At 33.6% G+C, this 18,042-nt stretch overlaps 3 protein-coding genes across 11 annotated transcripts; all 3 read left to right on the forward strand.

Annotated features, from left to right (window-relative positions):
- Nucleotides 1-525: 525 nt before the first annotated feature.
- On the forward strand, nucleotides 526-4,240 carry LOC103493937 (uncharacterized). Of its 3 annotated transcripts, none has more exons than XM_008454913.3 (4): nucleotides 526-681; nucleotides 1,461-1,619; nucleotides 3,122-3,268; nucleotides 3,827-4,240. In XM_008454913.3, the coding sequence occupies exons 2-3, from the start codon at nucleotides 1,472-1,474 to the stop codon at nucleotides 3,265-3,267; spliced, it is 294 nt and encodes a 97-aa protein (XP_008453135.1). In that variant the 5' UTR covers nucleotides 526-681; nucleotides 1,461-1,471; the 3' UTR covers nucleotide 3,268; nucleotides 3,827-4,240. The 3 variants fall into 3 exon arrangements, with proteins under 3 accessions (XP_008453135.1, XP_008453144.1, XP_008453150.1); XM_008454922.3 differs by having other exon boundaries at nucleotides 3,830-4,240; XM_008454928.3 differs by lacking the exon at nucleotides 3,827-4,240 and having other exon boundaries at nucleotides 548-714; nucleotides 3,122-3,541.
- Nucleotides 4,241-5,880: 1,640 nt separating this feature from the next.
- On the forward strand, nucleotides 5,881-10,514 carry LOC103493954 (probable L-cysteine desulfhydrase, chloroplastic). 6 transcript variants are annotated; one of them, XR_007820954.1, is made up of 3 exons: nucleotides 5,904-9,702; nucleotides 9,791-9,900; nucleotides 10,100-10,514. XR_007820954.1 is itself a non-coding variant. In XM_008454937.3 (2 exons), exon 1 carries the CDS (start codon nucleotides 6,216-6,218, stop codon nucleotides 7,581-7,583), a length of 1,368 nt encoding a protein of 455 aa, XP_008453159.1. In that variant the 5' UTR covers nucleotides 5,881-6,215; the 3' UTR covers nucleotides 7,584-7,594; nucleotides 10,100-10,514. The 6 variants fall into 6 exon arrangements, 1 of the variants encoding a protein (XP_008453159.1); XR_007820953.1 differs by having other exon boundaries at nucleotides 9,804-9,900; XR_007820955.1 differs by having other exon boundaries at nucleotides 9,823-9,900.
- A 2,628-nt stretch (nucleotides 10,515-13,142) lies between these two features.
- On the forward strand, nucleotides 13,143-17,516 carry LOC103493971 (nuclear envelope-associated protein 2-like). 2 transcript variants are annotated; one of them, XM_008454958.3, is made up of 6 exons: nucleotides 13,143-13,451; nucleotides 13,753-14,099; nucleotides 14,270-14,377; nucleotides 16,144-16,605; nucleotides 16,694-16,795; nucleotides 17,093-17,516. In XM_008454958.3, exons 2-6 carry the CDS (start codon nucleotides 13,902-13,904, stop codon nucleotides 17,264-17,266), a joined length of 1,044 nt encoding a protein of 347 aa, XP_008453180.1. In that variant the 5' UTR covers nucleotides 13,143-13,451; nucleotides 13,753-13,901; the 3' UTR covers nucleotides 17,267-17,516. The 2 variants fall into 2 exon arrangements, with proteins under 2 accessions (XP_008453180.1, XP_050940596.1); XM_051084639.1 differs by having other exon boundaries at nucleotides 13,202-13,451; nucleotides 13,753-14,103; nucleotides 14,274-14,377.
- Nucleotides 17,517-18,042: the final 526 nt, after the last annotated feature.

Raw genomic sequence — 18,042 nt, forward strand, 5'->3', positions numbered from 1 at the left:
TTGTTTAAGTTGTCGAGTTATTTGAACATCCCTAATCTCTTACTCTTAAAAAGAATGAAGTTCCTCAATCACATGAAAACTAAAATAAGTAAAACTCAAATGCACACAAATGTGTAGCAATCAATTAAGAAAATACCGAAAGTATGAAACTAAAATTAGAACTATTTTAAAAAATAGCAAAATGAACCAAAATATTTATAAAAATATCACAATATATCTACCATGGATCGATAACTATCAACATCATAATAGATATAACTAATAGTCTACGAAAGATCTCTCGTGGTCTATCATAAATAGATTTTGATATTTTGCTATTCATCTAAATATTTTAAAAGTTTTTTTAATTTAAAATAATTTCTCATACAATTATGATATTAAAAAAATAAATTAGAATAAAATAAAAAATTGTTGTAAATTGAAAATATTAAAAAATATAGTAAAATTTGAGAATCTATTAATTTAAATATTTGGGTTCAATTAGCCCAAAAACAAACATTAATTAATTATGATATTGTAATAAAGTTTAAAATGTACAAAAGTAATTTCTCAACGAGAAGGTAAAGAAGGGAAGGGAACTCCACTCTCTCCTTCGTACGTCTCCTCTGAATTCAAACCTCAAATTCTGTAACCGGCGGCGGGGCGCCGGCGAACACTTGTGGTTATCGCCTCGAGCAATTGGTCTGTGTTTTTTCTCGCCCCCATTTTCTTTCGGTATCATATACCTTCTTTCTTATCTTTCTTTTTATTTCAATCTCTCTGCCTTCATGATTCATTATTGTTGAAGTCTCTTAGTGATTGTTAGTAATTTCTTGCAAATCGAAAAACTGAACCCAGAAATCATAATTGGAAACCCTTTATACTTTATGTAAAGTAAAACACAAATCTTCTAATTTGAAGAAGCCACACTCAGAATATGAAATGTCACAGTTAAGACAAGTGACTTTTGTTGGCATTGTTAATTCTGTTAGAATCTTCCTTTGTAGAATCAAGTATTGTTTCTTGCCTTTAGAACAATCTAGCAGTGGGAATTAGAATCGAATCATCTTTAGAATCTTGATTTAGTGAAGTGATATGATAATTGATGAGTGCAAAGTTTTTACCCTTCATTGTCCATAGTCTTTATGTTTGATCGTACATTGTTTTCTATCGATGGTTTCATTTTGAATTGAGGTGTATGCTCATGGTAATTTCAGGATTAGCTCGTATTCTTTAGAGAAAAAAATGCCTCAAAAGCTCATTTAGCCTCTAAAATTGTTATACCCTAATTCTAAGGATCTCATGATTATCATTTCTGTTGATATTACAAGGTCATGATTAACGTTAGGAACATTGACTCAACTATTTTGGATTGGGTTTGCATTCATTTTATTGTTCCAATGACTGAATTCTGGGTTCTGGACAACCAACAATTGTTCTAAGCTTAGTTTATGAAATTGCCAATTTTTTATCTGGCCCAGGAAATTAGCAGATGGCACTTAGACGATTGTTAGGCTTTTCAGATGGCGAGATCATGAGATCAGATGCTAAGCCTTGTTCACAGTTGATGAAACAGACTGCTGGGTTATGTTCTGTTGAAGGAGCACTTGGATTCTGGGTTCTTTGTAGATTACATTATGGTCTGTCAAGTATTCTTTTCAGCTTATTTGGTTTGATGTGCATATCAAGTTTCGTGTCTTTCCTTTTTCCTGAACAACTTCTAGTGAACTCAAATGGCACTTCAATCAATAATTGTTTTCTAATAGATTCTACTATATTTACTTACTCCATTTGAATAGAAAACACAACGTTCTAGAATTGTCTTTAGATGTACATGGATTAAGTTGAAGCAGTTTTTTGGACCAACATGAAAATCTGGGTTGGTTAGGTTAGCTACCCAAAAGAGGAAAATAGGGTCTCCAACCCCACCACTAAATTTCGGGTTGGGTCCAAAAGAACAGTTGAGTGGGAGTTGAGGGAAAAAAAAAATGAAATCAAGATTAGGATTGTGAAGACTGAAAAAGAAAGGTAGTTGAAAAAAAGGGGAGATGAGAGATTGAGAAAAATAAGGGGGGATGAGAGAGATATGAACGCTACACAAAGATGGAGAGGTTGAGATGGAGAGACTTTGAATGAAACGAGGAGAGACGAGAGAGAGATAGAAATAAGGAACGTATGATTCAAGATGGAGAGAGATGGGGGAGATGTGAGTAGAGAATTGAGAAGTAGACGGGTTTGAGATGGAGAGAAAAAACATGAATGAACCCTAGAAATTTCTCGACTCAAAAACTGAACCAAATTCCGATTCTCCAAAAATCCAACCAATGCAAACTCAAAGAAAATTCTAACTCAACCCATCCCAAACCCAAAAATAAAAAATCTAACCCAAACTACTTTGGGTTGGGTAGCCTGGTTTGCTCGAGTTCTTGTTCTTGGGTCATTTGAACACCCTGGAGTTTTGTTAAGTATCATGACTAAGTTTACCAAGTATGAGTATCTCTGGAAGTACTTTTAAAACAGAAGTTTTTAAAAAATGTCTTTAATTACAACCACCTCAGAAAAAATGAAGTGCTTAATTATCAAACATCTGTGTTTGGTTCTGCATTCTTATTTGTACTTTTAGATTCTTTCTCATCAAGCACTTGGTTCAACTAAATGCACTTTATTAGTGTTTCTCACGAAACATTTAAGTGTTCTGGACTTTGTTACTTTCAAACTCGTGCTAGTAATCTGTGCTAGAAGCACTCTCATATAGCATATGCATGATAGTTCGCTGACATTTCTCACCTAACTTTTCATCCACGGCTTTTTGGCTGCAGTACTAGGAAATTGAAACATTTTTTCATGTTCTATGAAAATAGAAAACCATTGTGACTTTGTTTAAATCAAAACCAATATTTATCCACCCTTTCCTTTTAAAGTGGATTGCCTGTCATCCTAGGGGATTTTAATACTGTACTCGTAAGATGCACATACATCAAACTACTTTTTTTCACATATAAATGCATTTAACTTATTTACTTTAAATTTCAGAGATGTCCATTCCAAAGTCCAAAACTCTTAAAAATGACATGGCACTATGTTTATATTGTATCCATATCCATGCTTCTTTACTCATAGTCAAGCTTGTGTTGTGTGATAGGTCCAAGAATTACAGTACCTAGGAGTCTTCGTTGGGCAGCTTGTGGAGCAGCATCAATGAGTGCAACCTCGGCTTTGCTTGTCCGATTGTTTAGTCCAGAATGTGAACCCCAGAATATAGCTGCTTATGACAGAGGAAAGTTGTAAGGTAATTGACATTTATAGATTAATAACCTTATTGTATCATTAAACACTGTTATTCAGATGTTTCCTTATTAGGAGCTAACTGATGTAATTAGTTTTGGTTAGTTTATGCTCTTGTTATTGTTATGTTTTGTTGACTCTTATCAAGCCAAGGTCCATGTTTAGATTGTATGCGTGGCTTCATGCCATAAAACTAAAAAGGAGCGTTAGGCCTACCTTTGTATTCTTTTTTTCTCAATAAAAGTTAGTTTATGAGAAGAAAAAATGCTTCTAGTCATGTAACAAAGAGCAAATTTTCTAATTTGATTGAATTGGTGAATATTATGTTAACTTTTTTGCTTTCTTTATAGACTTAGCGTTTTGATGAACAAATTTAGGTTAACTTACTTTTTTCATCCCATGGTTTGGACGTTTGTGTATGTTTGTTTGAGCTCATATTTAGATGTTTGTTTTTGTCCAACTTTATAAATGGTTCCAAATCCTTATTTTCTCCACTTAAAACTTATCATTTTTCTCTTTATATATATTACTTGATCTTAAACTCTGATTCGAACCATCGCAGCAGTGAAGGTTTCACTAAATGATAGGAGCTTAAATGGAACAAACCGAACTACATAGATGAAAAGGAACGAAGTAAAGTAGAGATTGAAAGACCTAATAATTAGGAAGCTATTTATACATGAGTAAGATGTCACTGAAATATCTCATTAGTCGAGTGGAGAAAGAGAGGAAGATGATATGGAAACCATATATTATATATTGCTTTTTAGGGGCAGTTCTGGAATTATCTTTAAAGCAACTTCAATTCCATTTGTCGATTAGACATTTTTTTTGTAATGTTCTAAACAATATATCTCTCTTTCCAACCCATACATTAGTTGGGCACATATCAAATATTCCTTTTATTTATGCAAATATGAACCATGGACACACCCTCTCAACTATTATAGTGAAGTTGTTCATTGGCTTTCATTAACCAATCTCATTATTTAGTCAAATTATACACATTGGGATTGACAAACTGATAGGATGTAAGTCAGATTGCGAAACTCAGATTTTTTAATCTACATTCAACCATGTCTATTTATATATATTTGGAATGCAAAACAAATAATAAAAAAAGGAAAAACTTGACTTAAACTGTTTCTATTTGACATCTAACTGTGATTGGTACAATGAAAATTTTAACCAAATAGACACCTAAATTAATGAAATTTTTATAGATGACACAAGTTTTGTTTGTGAAAGAATATTTGGCTATGAACTATAATATGCTTCATTATATCATTCAAATTCCGATTTTGACTTGTAAAAGTTCTTCTCATGGACACAATATATTATTGTTAGAATAACATGTCGATTGAGCAAAGATAAGATAAGGATAGATGAGAAAAAAAAGATTATTTTTCACTTGCACAACCAATATACCAACTTTTAAATCACATAGTTGTCATCTATTTGAGATTACTCCCACCTTTATTCTCATTCTCATTTCCTTCCATCGAAATGATCCCAAAGTGATTTTGAATTTGTTCACGTTATCAATGTGCCAATATAATAGTATGGAACTGAACAATTGATCAATGAAATTAATCAAGTAACATGTATTATGTTTGAAAAATCACCTTTTTTTTTTTTCATTTTCTATGTTCATTTATCTTACTCATTAAGATAAATATATAGTGATGACTGGCGATACACTCATAGTTTCATCCAACCAATCTCCTATACCACCAATTTCCATACTATTTCATATAAAAGAATGCCAACAATATTGTGGATGTCTCTACAACGTAGCCCAATTGATATGAGCTTAAAGTTGTTACTCCCACTCATATATCGATGGATATTAAGACACACACAAGGGAAAAAAATGGATTATATTCTAATTGCACTAAATTATTAACATGAAAAACCCTAATTAAAATCAAATTAGGGTTATGAAAACATACCTTGGTAGCTCCGGTAAATGATTAGTACTCCCTCTGAACTTGAACTAGACCACCACTAGAGTTGATCTACTATCTCTGGGACTTACAACCAAGTTGTGGGACCCAATGAATGAAGTAATCGAGTGAGAGAAACAAATGGAAATTAGGTTAGGGTTGAAAATTTTTGATGTGTTTTTTTTTTCTATTTGTAAATCAAAATGAGTGGAATTATCTTAGCTCACTTGAGAGAGAGCCCAAAAGATCAACCCTTCAAACATTTTGAAGAAAAGAATTTATGGAAAACTAGAGAGAGAGCCCAAAAGTTTACAGGATGTTCTGAATTTTATATCTTTATATGAACGATTCAGATCACATCGTTTGTATTAGCTACAAAGCGGACTACATTCATAATGTCCCCACAATAAGACACTCAACTTTATTCTGTAGACCGTTTAGGTTGAAACTTTAGTTTATTAGATTCAAGTTATAGTATTCAGTTTTAAATTCCTTAAAAAGACAACTTTATTGAATAAAAATATAATTTAAATTACAACCCCGAGTTTTAGAATATAAATTCAAATAATATATAGAAAGGAAAAAAGATGTGAAAAAACATGGTAAAAAGGTGCAAACCTAACAGAAAGTCTAAAAGGAGATGAAAGCACCTAATTTATGTGTTGTTTGTGGGTGGGGATGACATAAAAGGACAAAGGCAAAACAATACCACTTGAAATAGTTTTCTCTGTTAATGGTGGAAGCCAAAATTTCTCCCTTTGTTCATAGCACTGTTCAACCCCACTTGTCTCTGCTCTCATTATTTTTCTCTTTATTCGCCTTGACGTTTTCTCCTCTTCCGTATTCTCCTCCCTCGAACAAAACCTTCCTTCTTATCGCATTTCTTCGACCCATTTCCCCATTTCCCCATTTTCTCGTTCTCCCTCGTCACTTTCCTCACTTTCTATCAATTTCAGCTTCACCCATCACTCTTAACCCTAAATCCTGCTTACCCATCTCCCTCCAATGGCTTCTCACTGTGAAAAAAACCACCTTCCCCCTGATTCTACCCCTCATCTTAACGGTGACGCCAATACCCACTTGCCCAAAAGGCCTAAAATTGCCCCCACTTTCATTTCTGACTCAGAAATTCAATCCGAGTTTGCCCATCATGACCCTTCTGTTGCTCGGATCAACAACGGGAGCTTTGGCTGTTGCCCTTCTTCTGTCATCTCTGCTCAACAACAATGGCAGCTTAAGTTCCTTCGCCAGCCTGATTGGTTCTACTTCAACGAGCTCAAAAAGGGGATTCTTGAATCGAGAACCATCATTAAGGATCTCATCAATGCCGAGCATATTGATGAAGTTTCTATTGTTGATAACGCTACCACCGCAGCTGCTATAGTTTTGCAGAAAATCGCTAGGGATTTTTCTGAGGGGAGATTTGAGAAGGGTGATGCGGCGGTTATGCTTCACTATGCGTATGGTGCTGTGAAGAAGTCAATAGAGGCATATGTTTCTCGAGCTGGTGGGTATGTAATTGAGGTTCAATTGCCTTTTCCTGTTAAGTCTAATGATGAAATTATATTTGAATTTCGTAAGGCTTTGGAGAGAGGAAAGGCTAATGGTAGGAAGGTTCGTTTGGCTGTGATTGATCATATTACATCCATGCCTTGTGTGGTTATACCGGTTAAGGAGTTAGTTAAGATTTGTAGGGAAGAGGGTGTTGACCAAGTTTTTGTTGATGCTGCTCACGCTATTGGGTGTACTGATATTGATATGCAAGAGATTGGTGCTGATTATTACACAAGTAATTTGCATAAGTGGTTCTTTTGTCCACCTTCAATTGCTTTCTTGTATTCCAGGAGGTCCCCAAATCATTCTGATTTGCATCATCCCGTTGTTTCTCACGAGTATGGTAATGGGTTGGCCATAGAAAGTGCTTGGATTGGAACCAGGGATTATAGTTCTCAGTTGGTGGTTCCTTCGGTTTTGAAGTTTGTTAATAGGTTTGAAGATGGGATTAAGGGAATCAAAAAAAGGAATCATGAGGCTGTTATTAAGATGGGAGAGATGTTGGCAGAATCATGGAAGACTCATCTTGGCTGCCCACCAAATATGTGTGCGAGCATGGTCATGGTGGGGTTGCCTTCATGCTTGGGCATCTCAAGTGAATCTGATACTCTGAGGTTGAGAACACACTTACGGGAAGAGTTTAGAGTTGAAGTCCCGATATATTACCGTGCTCCGAAAAAAGGGGAAACTGCCCCTATTACAGGGTATGCACGAATTTCTCATCAAGTGTACAACAAATTTGAAGATTATGTTAAGTTTCAAGACGCAATCAACGAACTTGTGCAAACTGGCTTCACCTGCACTCAACTCTCCAAATGACGACAGAGGAGGTAGATGTCCTTTGCTTTCATGAATATAGTTTATGCAATTTAGGCAGTTGTTATTACTCGGGATCTTATAAGGTAAAAAGGGGAATTGAAGTTGTTTAACTCTTCCCATGTTTGCCTAATATAATCCCATGATTGCAATTAAAGTCATGCTAAATCCAACAAATACGTAGTTAGAAAATTCTTTGTACGACTATTTTTAGTTATATGTAGTCAATCTTAAAGTGATACTCATCCATGATGTTTATTATATTTTTTTTATTTGATTGGGTACTCAAATAGGTCATTTCCATTCTATCTAATTGATTTTCTGACCCTTCCTAAATCCTTCACTTATAAGAAGGTCTATGGTTTCGTCTTTTCTTAATTATGCAATAATGAATCTGGCTGAGAAGGACAAGTGCTAGTGTGCTACTACATTCCAATTATGAATATTGGCTGAGAAGGACGTAGACTAGAGATCGATGAGGAACTTTTCCTTATTTATGACTTGATTTTAAGTATACCCCAAAATTTGTGCCTAATGAGAACTAACTTTGAATTGGATCCTTCGTTATTCGTTAAGAGTTCATTTTTTTTTATAGCCCGATCACTTTTTTTTTTTTTTTTTTTTATCATAACTACTTTCGTTGAGAAAAATGAAATTTCAAGAATTAATAAATGCATTTCTTTTTCAAGAATCATACTTTTAAATAATAGTTTAGTCATGCATAGATAGAGCCAAGCTTGGGGGCCTACATAAGCCGGGTGGAAGCCTGTAGGTCTGTAGATGCATCCTTTATTGATGTACAAGTTTTTAGTTTCTTCTTGACATTTTGAGATCTTTTATGTCCCACCTGTGGTTAGAATGAGAACCCAACAGGTTGGTATGCAATAATTGGGGGAGCAAGTTCTCATAGTCCCAATATTTAATTAAATTACATGTGAAATCTAGAAAAAAATTATTTCACGTGGGTAAATATCTATTTTGCTCCCTCTCGTGTAGTCGTGTTGACTGTTATTTGAAATAAGGAAGTCCTTTTCTTGACTTGGTCTACATGCTTTATACCTACCTTTTTAAAGAACTCGATTTCAATCTTAATGATGAAATGATGGTTGCAATTTTTGTTCAGATGTATTTTCTCTAAGGAATTAGTTAGTTGTCTAGTGACAAGTAACCTAGCAGCAGCATTTATCCAATTTCTTTAACACGTCTTTCAGTTTTTCACAGCCAGAATATTAAACTTTAGGGGAAGAAATAAGGCCTGTGGTGGCATCAAAATGGATAGACTGCTATATGGTATTAAAATATCTAAGCAACATAATCCACAATTTGTTTTGGTGTTGAGACTTGAGAGTCCAATAAGCTCTTTTTATTTCATTCATTTATGAAATTGTTCCTCTTCTAGAAAAAAAAAACTAGTTATAATTTGTCTGCTTCACAAATTGATATATGGGAGTTCCTACCTTTCCTTTCTAACCTTACTCTGTAGTCTGTAGCCCCTCTTGCTATTTGTTTGTCCTCTTTTTCCATGAATGTGTGATACCACTTGTGGCTTAGCCTTCAGGTATTCATATCAGCTAGTTTGATAGTTAAGAACTTTAGCTTAAAAACTATTACTTTCTTTTAATACATATAGTAGTTGTGATTAATATTTGCAAAACAGATTTTAGAAGATATTTCTAAGAATATTGATTAGTTGACCTGTTAATCTGTTATGTTATGTTATATTAAGATTATTGTTTACAGACCCATGATTTTCGGAAGGACAACTTTAGCTATTATAAAAACAAACTACTTATGAGGACTTTGAGAATAATAAAAAGGAACATAATTTTTTAAAATTAGTCAACCAACCATGTTTTTGTTGTCTTTTTGTTCTTAAGAAAAAAATGGTTTTAAAACACAACTTTCAGACACAACCCATCATTTGCTCCGTCTTCAAAAAATAATTTTCCAAAGGGAACAGCTGGGTGCTTCGAATTTGCAGTTCATAAATGATGATAAATTAGTGCCCTTTTGAATGCATAATAACTTTAATTTCTCCATACAAAACATATGTCTAAGAATTATTTATTAAGATACATGTCTTCTGTCTGAATAGAGGGTGGAAGGTGCTGGGAATAATCAGGTGCATCAATTTTTTCTAACTTTATTTCATGTAGTATCTTTCTATAAAAGAACAGAAATAAAAAGTCATGTAGTATCTTTCTGAACAGTTACATTGAACAGCGTTGCATCTTTGCTTCAGCATTCGGGTTGGGAGTTGATGTTGTGATAAAGTTTCTTGCATTTTGTGGTTCTCCATCTGATAAAAACAATCAAACATGTAAGATGGTATATAAAACTACTCCTGTATTAGGTTGTTTCATCGTATGTATGCTGTAACAAAATGCACAAACACATGTACATGTTTCAATTTGGCTATTTCTTTATGCCGATCATTTAATTTCGAGATACATTTGTTGAATAAATCTTGGACATGAAAGTTGCCATTAACAAGTAATTCTTGATCTCTGCATATACAGCGAAGGCTTATGAAAGCGGCACACGGTGGTTCTCTTCTGCTGTATAGCCATGGTTTTGGTACCATAGGCACACCCCGAAACACTTCAAAGGTGAATGCACCAAGCAGAAATAATGTCATTATCTTTTTAATGACTTGAAATGAAAGTCCTTGAGGACAGCTTAACTTGTGTATCAGGCTTCTTGATCAGAATAGTACATGTACATATTCGAATCTCATGTTTTCGACTCTTATTTAACTATTGAATGAAGTACTGTTTTCGTCATCCGAGCAAGGGTCATGTAGTGAAGACCAGACTGGACTGTAACTTTAGTAGTTGTTGAGCTGTGGAGTTTTTCGTGCAGCAAGTGCTTTTGTATTCTCCATTACTACAAATGACTGCTGATTTTGATGAGTTGCAGTTTCATACGATCTAATTCCCTTGCATTTCCAGCTGATGTTGGTGATATCTCATTCTTTAGTTATTGATGAGATTTTAGTTCAATGCTTTTTGTTCAGAGGGTAATTTAACTGTGTTTTTGGGGAACAATGATTTGTGAGAAAGAAGGTTTCATCCACTGTGGTTATATTTTCTTCACATAATGTACTGAACAATCTGATGAAGACCAAACTATCGACATTGATGGTGTTGGTGTAGCATTGAAGTTGTTTGAAAGCTGAGATGGGTGACTTAGTGTGCAGATGGATCGAGTTAGAACTGCATGGTGGCTGTTCATGGGATTTTGCATCGACATTTTGTTTAATCTGAGACTGTTGTGTGAGATTAGTACAATATAATTGAGTTCACTAAGACATGAATGAAAATATCTGGACTCCTACAAATGAATCTCTTTATATGTTACTTTAACCCTCAAACAATAACTTTCTTTTGCAATTCTAGGTCTGGTTTACCAATCTTTAATCTAAGATGAAGTAATCCCAATAGGATTCTATTGACGAATCAATTTTAATGGATCTTTATTGCAAACATATCAAAGTATTATCTATGATTGAAGTTGTTTATTTTATATCGCTTGTTATCACTATCTTCTAATTGTTATAGATGTCATTTAGTATAAATTGGTAATGACATCGCTAACGGTAGCAATGAATTTCATAATTCTCCTATCGTAACACTATCAGAAACATAGATCATCATGTAATTTTCAAATGCAATCATATTGGTTACTTTAAGCTCTGAAATTTGACTATACAGATGCATAGAAAGATCAAGGAAAAGTATAAATAAGATAATGTATTACATGAAGGGTTTATTACAAACATTATTCCTTCTTCAATCATTGAATGGTTGATATTTAAAGTAATCATTCTACACCAAAAGTTGTCTCTATCCGTCATAGGGAAGTGTCAAGTATAGTTGATTTCTTTATTAATATATGTTATTTTTTAAAAACAAAAGACATATTAACATATGATTAACACTTTACACATGTTAATTAGTGATTTTAGTGAGTGATTGATTTTGTAGATATAGATATGGAGTATCGTATCGCTAAAGTCCATAGATTTGTTCAACCAACCTTATGCTTTACAAATTTATTAAGGATAAATTACAAAGTTAAAGTCATACAATTTCAAGATTTGAGTTTATTTAGTCGTTGAACTTTGATATTTTGAAAATATATAATTCACTAAACTTGAAATTACAAGTTTTTGGCGTAGACGAAACATAAAATTTAAATTAATATCTAATAGATTAATTAAATATTTTAAAATAGTACAAATCTTTATTTAACTTATGATCTGTAAATCACGTATTTGATCTGTAAATCACGTATTTTATGCCAAAAGCGACCATAACACAAACCGATATACATATGTATTTGTGTTCAAGAATTTTGTGGATCAAATTTCCTTCCCCTATTGTACAACTACTAAAAGAACACATATCTTTTTAACTTATATCGTTATAAAATAAATATCTAGAAATCTATAAGACATAAACATAAAAGCATGAGCCTTTTAATACTTTTAAAAACCTCAAAATCAAATATAACACCAACATCAAATAGAACCAAGTCCACTTTTAACCTACGTGAAACATAATCAATCAATGGTAATCTAAAAAGTTCCCTCGATCAAAGATACATGAGATGTCCAGTTTAATTGTACTTGAAAATTACATGAGGATCCACCTACCATTATCGTTACTTTTACAAACACTACTATCGTAATAACATGCGAATTACAAATCTGTCATATTTTACTTGCATTTTACAAAGCATTACCATTCTATATATGATAACAAAAATAAAATATGAAAGATTTGTGATTAGAATTCATTACCATTTATCTATCAAATGAAATCTGGATTAAACGTCACCTACACTAATTGAGGGATAGTTGCAAATATAGCCATTACATTCAAAGTAATTAAATATATAACAACATTTTAAAACATTTATAAATATAGAAAAATATGTCAAAGTCTATCAATGATTCAAATATAAAAGTCTATCATTAAGAGTTATTGATAGATCTTATTAATATCACTCATCAACTATAAAAGTCCTAATTTGCGATTAAAATTATGGGTAATTATAATAGGTAGCAAATTTTAGAATAATTATTAAGTATGTAGCAATATTTTTAAAAAATTGCAAATATAACAAAGTCTATCAATGATACACTTCTATCGTTGATAGACTCTTATGGTTTATCAGTGATAGACCAACATTTGCTACATGGTCTATCGGTAATAGACTCCTATCATTAATAGATTTTGCTATATTTGCAATTATTTTAAAATGTTGCTATATACTTAATTATTTTGAATATAATTGCTACATTTGCAACTATACGTAACCTTTATACGTAACCTTTGTTTGAGGGGAATCTTTCAAATAAAGCCCAAGCCCAAGCCCATTAAGGTCCAAAAGATTTTGGTTTGGAATTTTGGCGCGCTTTGCCCGACTCGAATCAAACTCACGAACCACACAAATCTCAGCTTCGGAATAGTCAACTTTACCGAGCCCGAGGCTCGGAAGTTTTCCCCAGTTGCTTTGCTGTCGGCCTCTTCTCTCCAACTATTCGATTCAAACCCCAATACTGACAAAAAGCAAATTTCAAATCCTTCCAAATTTAAAAATAACCCAATTAATCAAAATCAAATCAAATGGGTTCCTAAATTCACTCCTTCACTGTCCGTAAAGCTAAAAGAAATCATCAAAATTTCCACTGATTCATTACCCTAATCCTTAATCCTTCTTCACCAAGTGTAAACACAGAACGACAACAATCCACCACTTGGCTACTCTACTGCTACTTCTTCTTCTTCTTCAACTACACAAGAGTTGGTCATTTTGATTTTACTATTGCAACTCTTGGGATCTCTCATTTCAACTTCAAAAATGGTGATCTCATTTTCTCTCTAACTGATATCTTGATCTCTGATTATGAGTTTGTTTTATTAGAAGAATATTCGTTGTGGGGTTGTGGGTTTTCATATTCTCTCTATGTTTGACTGAACTTTCCTGAGATATTTCTGGGTTTGTCTATTGGGTTGTAGTTAAATATGGGTTTTGAAGCTCTGTTGAAAATTTTGAGTGAATTCTTTCTTTCGATCATTTATTTTTTTATTCACTTATAGAAAATTTTATTTCCTTTGTCCACACTTTTTATTTAATGCACGCAACTACCCTCTTCCACATGCAGATGCATCGCTTTAGTTTTCACACTGCAACCCCGTGAGACCACTTATTGCGGGTCTCTGAGAAACTGCATAATTTCTTGGATGAACTTGTTTAGATATATCTTGAGAGGCAAATTTCTTTGCGTCGTTCGATCCAAATCTTATTCTCTCGATGTCTGTTCAAGAGAAATTTTCTTCGTTGCCATCATCAAGTTCTGCTCGAGAGGTTGATCCATTGTTGAAGGATTTGAATGAGAGGAAGCAGAGCTTCAGGCGAAATGTTGTGTCTTTGGCTGCGGAGTTGAAGGAGGCTAGAAGCCGTCTTTCGTCTCAAGAAGAATCGTTTGCTAAAGAGACTCAAACAAGGCAGGCATGTGATTTTTTGGATGTTTTGGGATTCTGGGGCATCTGGCTTTTTGTATCGTATTGTTTATAATTCATGCTTTTGACTCAATAAAATCGCTTCTTAGTTGTTTTTCCCTTGTGGGGTTTTTGATTGGTGTTGGAGTTCGAGTGATATTTTTTGAGCTGTTTTTGCAGGAAGCAGAGACTAAAGCTAAGACTATGGAACAAGAAATCGGGAGATTACATGCGGAATTGGAAGAAAGGGATGGAAAACTCAAGGCTTCTGCAACTACTGCCACCAAGGTTTCATTCCCAACTCTGTTTCTTACAAAAAAAAAAAATATTTTTCTTCCTTCTGGTAGGATTTAGGTTTGAATGATTAAACTTGGGCCGGTCCTTTGAAGTTGTATTGTTTTTTTTTTTTTTTTATAATTACTTTAGGTTATCATACTCTACTTGTGATTGCTTTACTTTTCTCTAATTGGTCAGATTGTGGTTATAAAGTTCCCAAAAAGCTATTCATCTAAGTCTCATCTCCCTGAATGCCTTTTTCTTTTTGCCCTCTCTGTTTTTCTCTTTTCTCTTTTGATGGGAGGAAAGTTGGAAAAGTACTATATTGTTACTTTATTATTATTATTTCCTTTCCCTCCTATTACTTGAATTCAAATAGTTGCTTGATTTGAATATGCAGTAGGTTAGTCCGAGGGAAAATGAAGGCAAAACTTAAATGAATCAGAATGGAGAGATTGTCAATTTATTTTTTAAATAGAGGAGTTATATCATATCGGACACCACATTTAAATTGATTAGGAATTCGGAAATTAATTAATCATCAATCCCTAATTTCTTAAAACCATCTTACGGCTTACCCTGTAACAGATGAGTTTTTTTTTTCTTTTTTTCCTTTTGGCTGAATTGAGACAAATTTATTGTTGTTCAGGTTTCTTTTTCTGGGATTTACATGGCCAATTGGGTGTTGTAATGAGCTTTCCTTTCCATTTATTAACGATTTCTTTTGATGTACATAACATAGGCATTGGATGCCTGATGGTGTATAGATCTTTCATTTATTCTTTCCTTCATGTGTGAAGAAGTAAATTGGGCTTTTACGAATTCTCCAATGAGTGGGTTGCTATTGCTAGATCTTAAGCTATGCCTTTGGGCCCCCCTCCCTTTAATGGATCTTTATGTTACCAAATTAACTATTTATATCAAGCTTAGATAAACAATATTTAATACAATAGGATGTCAATTTCTTTCTTTCCCTATCTGACAACCGTTGAACCGTTTTGTTCTTTTTTCATTTTTTATAATGAGTTCAGAGTAAATCAAATTCCCTACTACTACTATTATTATTATTATTATCATCTAAAAAGGGTTTTTTTTTTTGAGAAATGTAAGATAGACATTATGCTCTGTTGGAAGAAAAAAACTGATATTTCTTTTTACAATCTGAAATTTGCATCAGTTGCTCTAAATGACGAGCATGTCTTGTTTGTATCCTTCCTTGGTCATTAAATCTCTATCATAGCTTTATGGATATATGGAAAGGAATCTGATAAAATCCATTATTATGCACATATAGTGAGAGAAATGGCTGTTTGGTTATACCTTATGTTACAGTCTAATGTTGTATACAGAATATTATCCCTTGGACATGGCTGTTTGGTTTATTTCCTGTACCTTGCGATCTAAAGAGTATAGATATCGTTATGAGATTAGTAAAGGTTTCTTTTCATGTTATAAAGACATTTTGATCTTCTTGTTAAATTTGGAAATTAATAGTAATGACTTATTGCTGCCTTTGCTATTGTCTAGGTAAAAGCAGATATGTGTTTCATGCCACCAGATTAGATTTTTATAAACAACCTAACGATGCCTTTTCTTGAGGGTTTTGGTTTATGATTTCTTCCTTAGTTTTGTTGCAATGATTAAATCGATCCTCGATTATATTCACAAGAGTTCTTTCATGCATTATAACCCAGCACTACGAGTATAGCTTCTTAGAGTTGGCCTAATATTTATCATTGAGATATCTGTATATGTAACCAATTTGTTGTTCAATGCAGTATCTCCATGAGTTGGATGGATTAAGATTACAGCTTGCCGCCACTCAAGCGACCGCTGATGCGAGTGCTGCATCAGCTCAATCTGCACAGAACCAGTGTTTAGTGCTTTTGAAGGAATTAGATGAAAAGAACACTTCTATAAAAGAGTACGAAGATCGAGTAAAAAGGTTAGGAGAACAACTAGACAATCTACAGAAAGATCTCCAGGCAAGGGAATCTTCTCAGAAGCAACTGAAGGATGAAGTGATGAGAGTTGAGCATGATATTTTGGAAGCTCTAGCCAAATCTGGTGTGAGCAAGGATTGTGAATTGAGGAAAATATTAGATGAAGTTTCCCCCAGAAATTTGGAGAAGATCAATAAGTTGTTGATTGCCAAAGATGAAGAGATAGCGAAACTCAAAAATGAAATCAAGATGATGTCTGCTCACTGGAAGCTTAAAACCAAGGAGTTGGAATCACAGGTATGCAAACTTATTCGGCTATACTGTGTACAATATACTTGTATAATTTTTTGTATTCATTTATACATTTTGATTTTCTTATCAACAGTTGGAGAAACAACGACGAGCCGACCAAGAGTTGAAAAAGAGGGTGTTAAAGCTGGAATTCTGTCTGCAAGAAGCTCGCACTCAAACAAGGAAACTTCAAAGAGTAAACACTAAACCTTGTTTAGAATTTGATGTTTTATTAGCTGTAGTGTAGAAAAGACTTGCATTGAACATAAATTAGTTGATAAAACATTCTTGGGATTCAATGAATTAGATCAACTTGCTCTACAATAACAGAGGAAGGTGGGCTTTCTTTTTGGACCCACCTGCCTTTCATGGCCCAGACCATAAAACCAATGCTGAAAAACTGGCTTCCTCAACCTCTTCCAAAGATAATGTTTAAGTTTCTATTATTGAAGTAGGCCTCAGATGAAACTAAACTGTATTTGGTTCATAACAGATCGGAGAGCGACGAGAGAAAGCCATAAAGGAACTGAGAGATCAGTTGGCAGGAAAACAAGGTGGAGCCAGTCCTGCTGCAGGTGCCGAAAAGCATAACATTTGGGAGACCTCAGGGTTCAAGGTCGTGGTTTCGATGTCGATGTTGATATTGGTAGTATTTTCTAAGCGATAAAGTAAATCATTAGAATGTATAGTAGTAGCATGGATAGAAGTCATTTTAGAGGGCCTTGCTACAGTATAGGAGGTAGAATGTAGAGGAGAATTTCGCCCTTATTCTCCATTTAGCTCTAGGAAAATGTAGAAGAAAGACCATTAAAAAAATCTTTATGCTAATATGTTAAAGATTTATAGTGACAGTGGTATTTTCCCAAAATCACAGGAAGTGATTCTGTATTTATATGTAGAGCGTACCTTTTGATGAATGGTGCTTCATCTAATTTTGTTTTAGAAGTAAAACCTCATTAACATCATCACATTTAACATTTGGAAAGTTGATATAAACAGTCCAAAGGGAAAGAAAGAAAGAAAGAACTGTCTATAGCTTAGAAGGGAATCAGATTATTTTGTGGCCCATTTACTTAAAAACTTTCTTTTTTTTTTTTTTTTACTTGCAAAGATTCAAAATTTTTCGTTGAAATCTATCTTTTATAGTCTCATTAACAGGAATCTTTCACCGATAGATTTTTTTAAATGTATTGTTACACTTAATTATTAGTTTTTAAAAACTTTTAAAAGCTTTTTGGCCGACATGGTTAAATTGAAATACCAACCAAACGAGACCATTTCTTTTTTCTTTCCATTTTCTTTTGTTTGCTTCATTCTTCAACATCAAATTTACAATTCTTCAGCCACTTGACTTTCCTAACCATCATTCTCAACCTATTCAATTATTCCAATTTATATTCAATCAGGTTGAATAATTAAATAAGGCCCAAAGGAAAGTACATA

The sequence above is a fragment of the Cucumis melo genome, chromosome 5 (genome assembly GCF_025177605.1).
Source record: "Cucumis melo cultivar AY chromosome 5, USDA_Cmelo_AY_1.0, whole genome shotgun sequence".
NCBI classification, from domain to species: Eukaryota; Viridiplantae; Streptophyta; class Magnoliopsida; order Cucurbitales; family Cucurbitaceae; genus Cucumis; species Cucumis melo.

What these genes read in the sequence shown, in the direction of transcription:
- LOC103493937 (XM_008454913.3), top strand. Translation starts at nt 1,472, where the DNA reads ATGGCACTTAGACGATTGTTAGGCTTTTCAGATGGCGAGATCATGAGA. An exon ending in TCTTTGTAGATTACATTATG is followed by an intron (nt 1,620 to 3,121) that starts GTCTGTCAAGTA and finishes GTTGTGTGATAG; the next exon opens with GTCCAAGAATTACAGTACCT.
- LOC103493971 (XM_008454958.3), top strand. Translation starts at nt 13,902, where the DNA reads ATGTCTGTTCAAGAGAAATTTTCTTCGTTGCCATCATCAAGTTCTGCT. An exon ending in CTGCAACTACTGCCACCAAG is followed by an intron (nt 14,378 to 16,143) that starts GTTTCATTCCCA and finishes TGTTCAATGCAG; the next exon opens with TATCTCCATGAGTTGGATGG. An exon ending in CCAAGGAGTTGGAATCACAG is followed by an intron (nt 16,606 to 16,693) that starts GTATGCAAACTT and finishes TCTTATCAACAG; the next exon opens with TTGGAGAAACAACGACGAGC.
- LOC103493954 (XM_008454937.3), top strand. Translation starts at nt 6,216, where the DNA reads ATGGCTTCTCACTGTGAAAAAAACCACCTTCCCCCTGATTCTACCCCT.